The sequence below is a fragment of the Microtus oregoni genome, unplaced genomic scaffold (assembly GCF_018167655.1).
Source record: "Microtus oregoni isolate MIOR12 unplaced genomic scaffold, Mior012 000070F_ref0000104, whole genome shotgun sequence".
In the NCBI taxonomy this organism is placed as follows: domain Eukaryota; kingdom Metazoa; phylum Chordata; class Mammalia; order Rodentia; family Cricetidae; genus Microtus; species Microtus oregoni.
Genome location: NW_024543977.1, coordinates 4,135,894 through 4,149,633, shown reverse-complemented (window position 1 = coordinate 4,149,633; position 13,740 = coordinate 4,135,894). Strand labels below are relative to the sequence as shown.

The 13,740-nt window shown below is 39.5% G+C and overlaps 1 protein-coding gene across 11 annotated transcripts in view; it reads left to right on the top strand.

Annotated features, from left to right (window-relative positions):
* Positions 1-13,740, top strand: part of Crem (cAMP responsive element modulator) — a 72,456-nt gene that overhangs the window by 46,319 nt on the left and 12,397 nt on the right. For 2 of the 11 annotated variants that reach the window (XM_041641541.1, XM_041641542.1), the window contains exon 1: positions 5,910-6,092. In XM_041641541.1, the coding sequence (XP_041497475.1) occupies positions 5,981-6,092 (112 nt within the window). In that variant the 5' untranslated portion in view covers positions 5,910-5,980. Of the gene's footprint in view, positions 1-5,903; positions 6,093-11,798; positions 11,885-12,485; positions 12,680-13,740 lie in introns of those variants that run through there. The other 9 variants (XM_041641535.1, XM_041641534.1, XM_041641532.1 and 6 more) reach the window with 5 other exon arrangements.

The window sequence follows — 13,740 nt, the reverse complement described above, 5'->3', positions numbered from 1 at the left end:
ACATTAAAATTGTTCTGTGTATCTATGTATATGTCTGCACATATGTATGCAGGCATACTTGCCTACACATGCAAGTATAAAAACGAGAGGCTGACATGGGATGTCTTCTTGTACAGCTTCTTCACCTTTTGTTTTGAGTCAAGGTCTCATCTGGGGCTCACCATTTCGTCAAAACTTTCTGGCCAGTGAGCCCCTGGAACTCACTCATCTCAGTGACTGTTGAGGTGACAGATGTGCAGCACCATGCCCAGCTTTCCCACGAGTGCTGGGAACTCAGGGCCTCTGTCTGCACAGCAAGTGCTTTTCCCACTGAGCTATCTCCCTAGCCCAAAACCATATTTTTAATAGTTGAAAGATCTTTGTTAGAAATTGGTCTTATTGTTTTAGTTTCTTTTCCTGTTCTTGTTTTTCTCGTAGTCCTAAGGATCCCTCTCGGACCTTGTACATCTTAGACAAGTGCTCTCTCACTGAGCTGCATTCTTAGCTTCTGTTTACTGTTTATCCCCCAAATATTATTTTCACTAGGAACAGGAAAATAGGCAGACTTTAGAAATAGAACTTAAAATTTTTAAACTTTAAACAGGGAAAGATTTATTGTTTCAGCACCAAATAAATAGCTACCCCTGCAGAGACTCTGCCAGGAATACAGATCCTGGTCTAATGGAGGAAGCCAGGGGTGTGGTGTGTGTGAGGCCTGGGCTCTTCTCTCCAGCACAAGGTCAATTGGTTTGGAAAAGCTGTTCTACCTCAGGGGAAAATCCTGAGATAAGATGGCACTGGAGAAAGTGTTAGCAAAAAATGTTACTTGCTGCATAGAACATTTAAAATATACAGAGAATTCATAAAAACAAAAGTGAAAAGAAAATTAAATGTCTTAAATTTAATTGGAATTTAAAAAATATTTATTTTATATGTATGGGTGGTTTTGCATGAATGTATGTCTCTTCACCATGTGTATCCCTGGTGACTGAGAAGGCCAGAAGAGAGCACCAGGTCCTCTGGGACTGGAGTTTCAGACAGTTATGAGTTGCCATGTGGATGCTAAGAGTCAAACCTGGGTCTTCTGTAAGAGGACCCAAGTGCTCTTAACCACTGAGCCATCTCTCCAGCCCCAAATGATTGTTTTAATGCATTTTCTTCTCTGGGAAAAATTAAACCCATACTCCAGTACACCGAACGCTTCCTGTCCCAGCGAAAGGCTGTCCCAAGACTTCATGCTATTCTTTCTATATGTGCCATGTTTTCTCTTCTACTGTATTTCCCAACAACCTATGACTCATCTTTTCTGGATATGCAAGGTAAGTGGGTCAAACCAAAATCCACCTAAAAGACAAGTATGTATATTTTGAACTGCTTAAAGAATCCAGAATTAAAATGTTTTTTAGCTTATATTAATTATATTTAATATTGAGTAATTATATATAATGATGAGTTTTATTATGACATTTTGTACATGTACTTATATATCATAAGAATTTGGAACCTTAGGATACTCATATGAATTAACCCTTTTCTTATAAAGGCAATTGGTTTGCACATTCTAAAGAAACTCTACTTGTATATTCTTCGGTGTGACATTGCTTACATCCTCCCAAGTTACTTTCAAAATGATTTATGTAGTTAATGTCATGTATGTATGTGTTTTTGATCTTTGTGTTGCTCTTCTCATGGTAACTGATTTATATTTTCTTGTTACTCTGGCTTTTAAAACACACAATCTATTGTCTCTCTCTCCTTATTTCCTCTTCTTCTGCACCCATACCCAGTTCCAGCATTGAGCATCAAACCAAGGCCTTGTGCTTCAGGCATTCTCTGCCACTAGCCCACTCCTGCTATCATGCCGGATGTGGGGCATGCCTTTAATCTCAGCACTCGGAGGCAGAAATAGGTGGATCTCTGTGAGTTTCAGGCCAGCCTGGTCTACATAGTGACTTACAGGATGGCTAGGGCTCTGTAGTGAGACCCTGTCTCAAAAAGCCACTTTTTCCTTTTTCCTTTTCCTTTTCCTTTCCTTTCCCCTCCCTCCCTTCCTTCCCTTTTTGGTAGTGGAGCTAGGCATGGTGGGTGACACAGCATAAGCATGCCTTGAATCCCAGCACTTAACAGGCAGAGATGTTTGTGGATCTCTGAGTTTGAGGCCAGCCTGACCTATATAGTTTCAGGACAGTCAGAGCTACACAGAAAAATACTGTATCAAAACAAAAACAAAAACCCAAACAAAACAAAGAAAAAATTAATGTTGTGAGATTTCAGTTTTGATTCTTTCAATTACAGTTTGAAATTAGAGTTTTGAATTACATCTACTTAAATATTTACATGCTTATGCATTTGAATTACTTTTTTTTATTTTTATTTATTTATTTTTTTTGAATTACTTCTATGCACAAGTTTAGAATAAAAAGATACATGAATCAAGTGAAGAGAGCTCAGATTTTATTTTAAGTTGAGTGAATTCTGATGATTTGCTCAGAAACTTTTCCAATTGTTTACATTTTTTCCTTTTGAGACAAAGTCTCACTATGTAGCTCTAGTTGGAACTCAATATGTAAACCAGGCTGGCCTAATAGAGGTCTTCCTGATTCTCTGCCTCCCAAGTGCACTACCATGCTTGGCCAGGTTTCCACTCTTTAAATTCATCTTTTCTGTCTTTATCAATTATATAGGACTGAAAATTTGCTTTTTGGGCTTTGGGATATACAACTCCATTGGTAGAGTGCTTGCCAACTGTGCATGAAGCTCTGGTTATATCTCCAGTATGGCCTGGAACTACAAGCAGCTGTATATTCCACTGATCTGAGCACTTGGGAAGTGGAGGCAGGAGGCTCAGAAATCCAAGGTCATCATCAGCTGCTTATTAAGTTCAAGGCCAGGCTGAGACGTGAGACCTTCTTCATCTCATTAATAATGTTATTCCTCCTTTAATAATAATAATCACTGCCATAGAAAGTTAAGTAGTGCTAATAAGCAATGGAAGTAACAGATTTCTGTCATAGTTTTGTGTCCCAGAAATGTTTGGGATTTATTTATTTGGACAAGCAGATAAATTTTATCATGCTATCTGGTATTACCCATGGTGTGTGGTGAATTGTGGGAAACCAGACCGGGGTTAATATTTACTTAAAACTAAATCTCTGACTACATGAGAATGCATATTAAAGATATTTGTATAACCATCTAAAATTAACTTGTAGATACATAGTAAATAAATAAGTTGTATTTCATCTGGACAAACAGGCTTCGTTTTGTTCTGGTGATACAAGTCTTCAGCAAAAGCTGGCCTCAAACTCTGGATTCTTCGGCCTCATCCTCCGGAGTGCTGACAGCATAGGCAGGGTAATCTAAACTGTTTTTAAATTAAGGTCATTGTGTTCAACATTCAGCCAGTAGATACTAGATGGCCTTGTATTATGGGTTATAAAAAGTTTAGCAAAAAAAATGTTTATGTTGTTAGTAATTAAAACAGTAGTAGCTTATCCTATTCCTTTACTACTGTGAACTGAGAGCATAGTATCAAGTTGAGTCAGCTAAAAATGAAAATGTAGAGTTTAGATGATTATAATGTCAATTTTAATTAAATTTAACGAAACTTTAAAATGTTATTCTATATAATGTTATTAAGGATATAATAAGAAAATAAGTATGATCTAAATTTAGAAGACACTTTTTCATTTGCTTGAATCTCAGTCCACATTCATGAACCAGTATGGACTCTACTTTTTTAACAGATATGTATATGTAAGAGAAAGAAGCCTTATGCCTTTGTTGTATGAGTTACTTCAGGAAAACATTAAAAGGCTAGATCTGTGTTGGAGACATGATGCCTCTGGGAATACTTACAGCTTTTTCAAAGAACTGGACTCAGCTTCTAGCCCCCATCTTGGTCAGCTTACACTGTCGGTAGCTCTACCTTCAGCCGATCTGACACCCTCATCTGGCACCTGAGGGAACACACACACACACACACACACACACACACACACACACACACAATAAAATAAAAAACGTAAAAGGCTGGGTTCTCAGAGTAAAATGACTGGGAGATAGAAAGGTATTTTATTTTCATGATTGCTAGTCCATTCCATTGTTGTGAATACTCCAGATGTGCGCAGCCCCCATAGTGATGCAGAAGGGGAATAGGCAGGGGAAATGGATGATAGAAAGAGTTCTTCACAGCTGACAGGTAGTATGTGCCTATAATCCCAGCACGGGGGAGACAGAGGCAAGGGGATCAAGAGTTCAAGGTCATTTTCTCGTTCTAGGGAGCATACTGCATGAGACCCCACCTCAAAACTCAAGACAACAAATATTTGCTGAAGGCTTTCTGTAATAACTTTGCTATTTCAGCACAGGGTCTCATTGTAGTTTAGACCAGCCTGGAGTTCATGGCAATCTTGCTGTGTCTCCCAGAATGCTAGGGTTACAGGCACTTGCCAGCATGCTCAGTTGATAAGTTTTGTTGGTTGGTTGGTTGTTTTAAAGGCTAAAATAAAATATATATTTAAATTTATTCAGACATATTTTATTTTTCATGCTTTTTAATCTTGATTACTGATACTTATTGAAAGTAAATTATTCTTCTATCTTTAGATATTTTAGCTCCTTAGAAGTTTCTGCTTAAATCTGTTACTACAGATGGCCTATTTCCAGGATCTCTGGAGCATTAAACTTTATTCTGCAACAGTAGATTCCCTTTTGGATGGAAAGAGCCTCTATCATTTCATAATGCCAAAATCAGCAGCCCTGTCGGTATAAAATATGAATGACTAATGAAAGAGATTTATCGCTGGAAATGTTTCTGCCATGGCAGTTTGTGTGCTGTGGGGGGTGGGTGTAGTGTTTTCAGTTTTATTTATAAAATTATGTATTTCAATTTTAATTATATTTTGGTTTTACCAGAAAATAAAATCCAAACAGACCCTTAATATTGTAATCTGTTCATATTATGAAAACAAAATTTATGAGAAAAATTACTTTAAAAAAATACTAAAAAGGAAGAAAGTAAGGGGAAAAAAGCCAAAAGTAATTCGGTACTTACTTCAGGATTCTAATAACTGCTCCAAAACCCTGATATTTATTGTATTGTTGAAAAATTAAGAAAAAGAAAATTCAATTTCTGTGATTGGAGTTTGAGACCTTCATTAAGTGAAACTTTGACTGAGAGGTACTCCCTCCGCCCCTCCCACCCTCCCTTTCTGTGAGAGCTTGAGATTGTATCGGCCCGGTTCCTGATCCGAGCACGCACACCGCTCTGAGCTTCAGACATCTCAACTCTTAAAACTGCCTTTCGTCTAACAATAGACCAGAAATGTAGTTAGGTGATGTAAAGTACAGACTTAATATAATTGCAGTGCCCGATGGAAGTGTTACTGACCACTTCCAAATTCTCAGAATGTTGTTTATAACTAAAATATGAAAGAATTTGTAATACTTGGGAGCTGGATTTTGCGTTTGCATGAACTGTTCTTCTGGAGGCCGGCATTAGATTCCCAGCACCTGCACGACATCTCACAATTATGTAACTCCAGTTCCAGAGGCTCTAATGCCCCCTTCTGACCTCACAAACACCAGCGGTGCATGTGGTGCAAAACATCCACGTAGGCAGTGCATCCACACACATTAAAACATAATTGAGTGGGATAGACACCTAGAAGGAAACTTTGTGGACTCTAGGAATAATAAAAAGACCTAAATAGAAAATACAGTCAACAGCAAAACCAAAATAAAATAATTTGTGTTCATAATCTTTTATAAAGTTCTCCCCATGATGAAGAAGCTAATATTCCTTACTAGTCCCACTTAGGAAAGTAACAGTGGAAGTAGTGGTAGTATGTAGAATATATTCTCCCAATATGGGATTCCAATAACACAGAATTCTCTAATATTTCTTCTTTCTTTCTATTAAGTTGCTATAGCCCAAGGTGGAACAATCCAGATTTCTAACCCAGGAACTGATGGTGTTCAGGGACTCCAGGCATTAACAATGACAAATTCAGGAGCTCCTCCGCCAGGTGCTACAATTGTACAGTATGCAGCACAATCAGCCGATGGCACACAGCAGTTCTTTGTCCCAGGCAGCCAGGTTGTTGTTCAAGGTATATTTTATTAATATAATACATATAGAATACCTGTGGGTTGCTGTCTCTCGCCTTATAGTGTCTGTGTGCAGTGTTGTAAAATAAGTGGGTGATTTTTAGGAGGGATGGGAGACACACAAGTTCAAAGAAATATTTATACTAAAGAGAATTAAAGTATGGTTTTCACTGACTCTGAAGTGAGGGTAATTTCAGAGCAGCATGATAAATGAGGCAAGATGGAAGCAATGCGTTTTTAAACTAAGTAAATATCTTTCATGTAGTGCCACATGCTGTACCTAGTGTGTTGTTATTTTTTAATTTTGCTATGCCTGTGTGTGTGTGTGTGTGTGCGCGCACGCAGTATTCACGCCATTGCTTGTGTGTGGAGTGTGGAGGGCAGAGGACAGCTTTGTGGAGTTAGTTACTTCTTCTCACAGCTTATGTGGGTTCTGGAGATCAGGCTCAGAATACCAGGTTCGTGCAGAAAAATCCTTTACTGACTGAGCCATCTCACTGACCTCCAATATGTTTCTATTAATTTTTATGTGGATATTTGAGTTTATAGCCGGTGATATCTTAAACTTGTTCTTTTTTCCTCCCTTATTTTTCCAAGATTAATTTTTATGTAACTCATTTAAAAACAAGTACAGATGTTTATATCTTTTAGACTCTTTTTAGTATTTAAGGTCCTCATTCTAGGTCTTTGAACAAAGCCTGTAGTGAAGTCAAATAGGATGCAGCCTTAGCTTTTAGCATTGCCTGTGAGTTGAGTTAAAACTGGGTTATACATTATTTTAATTTCATTCAACTGTGCTTATAACTATAAAGCATATATTTAATACAACTTAAAAATCATGTTTTTATTCTTGTCTTTTGATGGGTCGGTTTGTTTAGAATGCAGCACACTAACTTTAAGGAAAGTGATATCTGTTCTTTTGAGTGTCTTGGAAATACGGTCCAGCTTACCTAGAACTTGAAGGTGTTCCCCTGCTTCAGCTTCCTGAGTGCTGAGATCACAGGCCTGTGGCACTGTGGCTGACTGACGAGCTCCTTTACTCTTACATATTTGGAGGATGAATGCGGGGTATAATGAAAGTGTATGGAGTCTGAAAGGCTGGAGATGGCTCCATGGTTAGGACTGCAGTTGAGAGCCCAGCACTCACAAAACAAGTCAGCTGTGATGCATATGCCTGTAGCCATAGCTCCAGAGATGGTGGAGACAGGATTTCTGTGGTGTTCTGACTTCCAGCCTAGCTGAGAAAACAGGAACCCCAGGCTCAGAGAGAGATCCTACCTCCCAGAGATCTGCAGTCAGAGGAGTTCAGCTGGCTGTCTTCTTGGCCACACGCACATATTCTCAACAAAGTCATAGAAACACATGCAGACCAACAAATGAGCCTATCCTTAAAAGAGGAAAGACTGAAGCTGTGTGGGACTGTGCATGGTGGTAATCCCAGTACCTGGGAGGGGGAGGCGAAGGCAAGAGGCTTACTCTGAGTTTTTTGTTTGTTTTGTTTTTTGTTTTTCGAGACAGGGTTTCTCTGTGTAACAGCCCTGGCTGTTCTGGAACTAGCTCTGTACCTCGAATTCACAGAAATCCGCCTGCCTCTGCCTCCTGGGATTAAAGGTATGCTATGTCACCCGGGCTACTCTGAATTTTAAGCCCACTTAGACTACACATGAGTTCCCAATCAGCCAGGGTTCTATCATGACACCCTGCACCCTCCCCAGACCAAACCACAAAACAAAGATCATCCCCCTAGAAGAATAAAAGTGGTATTTTATGGGTAAAAACAGTATTTACATACTAATGTTTTTCTTGCCATTCATTAAATTTTTCCTATGTTCCTGAACTTTGTTTGTCTAAATGAATAAACAATAGTCCTTCATTCTCATGTTACCTTTTTTACATGGAAAAATATGCAAAATTGACACAATAAAATGTTTTGAGACTTTTTCATACTTTACATAATATACATGTTTTTTATGCTTTGGGGGTTAAAAATCATTTTCTTCCACAAGTTTCAAACCTATTTTATTTTCTACCTTTTGTGTGGGGGCATACATGATACACATCTGTGTCTGGGTAGGTTTCTGCCTCCTGACCACTGGGATTGCAGGCATGTACCCGGCCTGGCTTTTATGTGAGCGCTGGGGACCACAGCTTGTGTGGGTAGGTTTCTGCCTCCTGACCACTGGGATTGCAGGCATGTACCCGGCCTGGCTTTTATGTGAGCGCCGGGGACCACAGCCTGTGTGGGAAGCACTTTACTGACTAAGCAACTTTCCAACCTCTCCTCTTGCTTCCTCGGTTTCTGTTGTTTCGAGTTAGAAATCCAGGAGGTACTCTTCACTCTTCCTGCCCCTCTCTATCCAAAGCTCCTTTAGAGAGTCTTCCTAATAGCTAAGTCGAAAGGTTTTCATTTCTTTCACCCACTACTGTCATCATCCTCCTCAGGCAGCTGTCCCTGTGGTCTGGATTACCACAACAGAGCCTTCTTGGGGCTGATAGCTTTAGGACCACTTTTCAATACGCCTGGGGCAGAGGCTCTTTTCCTGGCTCATTATGGGGGAATTCAGATCCTTGTCATCACCTTTTACTGGTACTGGGAGCCATTAATACTCTTTTTAAAAAGTGAGATGTCATCTCCATGTCTGCTTTGATAGCATACTCTTCTGCTTCTGCAGGTTAAAATGGTCTGTCCCCAAATTCCCCCTAAACATTCCCTTAATCTATTCCAAATGAGATAAAATACCATGGACTGGAATGCTTTCATAACTCACATTTGCATTTTTATGGTTCTGGGGACTGGGAAGCCTAAGAATAAGTGTCTCTGGAGTACCTGCTTCCTGATTCACACACAGCTGTCATCTGTCTCCTTACATGGTGGAAAAGACTGCATCGCAGAAACGCTTGTCCCGACATAGGCAATGGCCTCATGCTCCTTACCCATGGAATCTCCTCTGCCAGCAACCGATACTGCTTTATAGAACCATCTATCTTGCAGTTTCTGGAGCTTTTGGGAGACTTTTCTTTGTGAGTCTTCTGAGCCTCATCTTCCTCCTAGAGGAAGGGAAGGGATGTTTTGAGAGTAAAACTACTCCCAGTACTCTTGCATTGGGGGTAGAATCTTAACATAGGAATGAGGGATTGCACTCTCATTGCCTTGTAGCGTGGTGCCAGACTACACTCAGAATATCAGTGAACACTTGTTACGTGCTAGACAAAGTCAGACTCCATAGTGTAGCCTACTACTTCCTCTTACATAGTCCTTGTTCCTTCACAGGCCTTCTCTTCATCCCCTCTGTTGACATGTAATCCTGTTTCTTTCATTTCCTCTGACAGGCCTTTTTCCTCTCTACAGCCTTCATATCTTCTTGTCCTGACAGGACCTGTCCCTTAGCTTCTGTATGTTACTCAGGTTTCATCTTACATAGTACTTCCTCCAGGAAGACTTCCCTGACTTTCCTAGTCTGGCCTAGGCAACCCCACAGTTCCTGTTGCACCTCTTAGGCAATGGATGACCTGCACTGTGTCCTGACTCAATGGTAAGTTCTGTTTATGTTACAGCCTTTCATATCTATGAGCAAGATCTCTGTCGTGATAAATGTGTACATTTTCCAAATAGCAGTGCTGTGGTGGCTCATGCCTGTAATCCCAGCACTTGGGATGATCTCTCTGAAGACCACAAAGGGAGGCCCTGGTCAAAAAAGGAGAAAAAAAAGAAAATAAAGGTCTCTGTCTCTAAAAATGTTGTTATATAGTCTGTTCAATAGTTTAGTGTAGGGGCTATATTAAAACTTTATTAATAGCAATAATCAACTTAGAAATGACCCATCTCCCCTCCTTAAAAATGACTATTTTTGTGGGGGGGGGCACACCACATACATGTCAGAGGACAGCTTGCAGGAATTAGTTCTCCCCTTTCACCAGGTAGGTCCTGGGGATTAAACTCTGGCTGTCAGCCTTGGTAGCACAAGCCTTTACCAAGTGAGTTAGATCATGGGCTAGTCTCTCAATTTTTCCAGTAATATTTATTGACTGTCAATGTGAAAGTTTAAGGAAATATTGAGATAAAAATAAATGTGAACTCTGAAATTGAATTAAGAATTATTAATATTATTTTAAACCCCAGAGCCTTAGGTGTACCTGGATGGGAAAGAGTCCTTGGTGAAGCCCTGTTGAGACTGGCATTTGTGCTGATTCTCCATCAGTCTTTAATCATCAGTCCTAATTCCAATCTCATTGCAAGAGCTCTAGAAAACCATTAGAAATATGGATGATCTGAGCCCCAGGTCCGCTCATATACACATAAACATACAGTCCTTGACTTTGGTGCAGTGAGCTTACTTGAAGAAAGTAAAAATACAGCATTCAAAAGAAATTATTGCATCAGATGTGGTGGCGCACACCTTTAATCCAGCACATAGGAGCAGAGGCAGGTGGATCTCTGAGTTCCAGGCTAGCCAGGGTTACACAGTGATACCCTGTCTCGAAGAAAAGAAATTATTGACCATTTATGACACATACACATCATTAATAGAAAGTCCAGGTAAGCTTTAATCATACAGAAATGATTTTCCCCCAAAGGTTTATTTTACTTCATATTTTTAAAAGTTTTTAAAGATTCATTTATTTTTATTTGCATTGGTGTTTTGCCTGTATGTATGTCTGTATGAGGGTGTCAGATCCCCTGGAGCTGGAGAACAGACAATTGTGAGATGCCATGTGGATGTTGGGAATTGAACCTGGGTTCTCTGCAAGAGCAACCAGTACTCTTAACTGCTGAGCCATCTTCTTTAGCCCCAGGAGAATGGATTTTTATAACCCACTGGATAACACAAAAAAGAAGGTCTTGTGAAACAACATGTCATATTTTTATTTTGTTTGCTTGCTTTGCTTTCAGTAAAGATGAAAAAGTATTTCAGAACGTAGGCATGGTATACCTTAGAATATGTGCCAGCTTTGTGTCTGACCTTGGTATTGTTAAAGTTTCAATAATGGTCCAGATTTTTATCTACTGAAGTCTCACCAAGTGATCCAAACAAAATTTAAAAATTATAAGTGGTAATTTTAGTTATGAATTTTAAAAATCACAAAACTTCAAGGAATTAAACTAAATCACAAAATTCTACTTTTATGGGTCAGCAAGTTCACATGAATCTGGCAGTTAAGGAAGATGTTGCACCCCACTTGCTGTGCGGGCATAGTGAGCTTCTCAGTTATCAGCCTTTACACACTCGAGGGGAAATGAGCATGGTCCAGGTCCCTCTGGGAATAGCTGGATTTCATGGTGTGGTGGCCAGCAGAAGTGGAACTGAGTGGAGGAGACCTCCAGCTTGGGAAGGTTAGAAGTGATTGTGAAGCACAGTTTTTTTTTTATATTGACTCACAGGTTTGTTGTTGTTTTTGTTTTGTTTTGTTTAGTCCCAGAAATGATTTCTTCTTTGAGTTCTGAGAAACAGATGGGGCTCATTTCTTCCTGTGTCAGCAGCTCCATGAGCTACAACCCATTTTATTTTTGCCAGAGCCCATCTGAAAAGATTTTTTATGTAAAAAATGAGAAACAAGAGCTTTCGGATGGTTTATTACAGGAAGAATTTTTACAGGGCTTTGGTTTCAGTGAGCTGCTGTGTGACAAAGCAAATTGATGGCAGTGATAGGCTGGTGACGTCACCGTGATGTCAGTACTCCTACTTATCTTACACATGCTTGCTAGTTTGGAACACTTTATTTTGAACTGTGCTACGGCCAACAAGACCACTCTGTATGCAAAAACCCAACATGGCTGTAACTGGAGATGAAACTGGTAAGAACTCAAAGGAGGGTTTACATTAATTCTGCAGGTTTCCCCCCTTCTTATAATACAGCGTTTAGGAGTTTTTAGGAACTTGGAGGTGTTTTAGAAAGTGTGGTTTCTTAGTTGCTTATGCATGTGAGGTTTCTTTCAGTGTACTTCTGCACGTTCAGTCTGATTTGTTAAGCCATCATAATGTGATAGTTTCTTTATACTGCGATTGTTTCTTTGCTCGGGGCTTTTACTGCTCGGTTGACGAACGACGAACGCGGCAATCTGAGTCCCTCTCGCCCTGCTTTTCTCTTCCCCTTCGCACATTACTCTAGCCGTTCTGCCTCACTGAAATAAACTAATATTTTATCTGCAACCTGTTGCAAATTCAATCTTACCACTTTAAAATATCCAATGTCCATGTTGTAAACATTTGAGATACTAATTACTAGCTAGCTCTACATCGGCTAGGAGAAAGCAGCGTGCTCTGAATGGACATTTTCCAGCCTGCTATTTTTTTCCTCCTGCCTTTAAAAAAATGGTCCGCTCTTCAGCTAATTGAGTTCAAAGGGCTGACGTCATTACATTTCCTGGAATCGTGTTTCAGCGGGGAAGTGGAAAAGTTAAACTCCATATGAGCTGCACATTGACGTCAGCTCCGAGTCATGTTGTGATTTAGTCAGTTCCTTTCTGCTTTGTCAAGCGCTGCGGACTGATCGCAAGTTTGTTAACTAGTTCACCACCGCCTCTGGCTGCGGGAACGTCCTCAGACCAAAGAGCTTTTCTCGTAAGTCTGACTTTAGCATTTTTCTTGTGGTAAGTATCTGCTTGAAGATGGGGAACACATTAGGACACTTGTAATGCTTACATGAGCTCAGCTCAAGCTTTACAAGTTAAGTTGTAAAGTCGTGCCTTCTGAGAGGCTGTCCCTGCACCTGCCTGGTGACAAGTGGGCTATATTTAGGCCGAGATTTTGGTGCTTGCTAGATCTATAGGAACTTGGGATTCAGAGTGCCCTCTAGTGTCCAGTGGGGGACGTGCTTGCCTTTTATTGTTTTCTCAGCCTCTTCTGTTTTTATGCTTTGTAATCTTTTCACTTGGTTTTGCTTTCCTTAGTTAGAGATAAGTGATTTTGAAAGACTTGAGTTACCAGTGACCTTTGTATGGTTGCAACATTGTTTATTCAGTTGGATTTATTTGTAACCTAGTTTTGAATTTGCAGTTTGAGAATGAAGAGGATTATGTGGCCTCCTCACAATTTAGCTTGTTTAGAGTCAGTGGGTCTCGGCCCTCATCCTGGATTGAAAGACTTTTGCCTTGACCAAGAACAACTTGCACTGAATTGTTTATAAGATGGTCTTTAAGGAGCTGTTGTTTTGTTAGACAGTACTCCTTGTGAAATCTATAGACGTGCTGTAGATTGCAGAAGTTTTGGAGTGATTGATGAGATAACCAGACATTATGCAGCATCAATCTTAAAACCAAAGACATTTTTTTTTGTGCATTGGTTTATTTTAGAAAAATTATTGATTGATTTCTTTCTTTTGACTAAACTTTAAATTTCTATTTACCACTTGACTTGTCAGAGCAGAAGGGAATATAGTAATGCAAAAACTTATTGAAATACTGAGTATATTTAAAGTGAATAATTAAGGAATGCCATTGCTTGTGATTACATATTTATATACATTTATGTTAATAGGATGAACATATCATCTTTGAAGCATTTTATTCTTCTAGTTTGTTTTACCAGTACTAAAGCCACAGCTTCAAATTAAAAAAATTCAAGATACTGAAACTTAGACCTGACTTTAGTTTGGAAATGATTATTTTCATGAATTTGTCACTTCTCACAGGAATAGTGACATTTTAAAAAG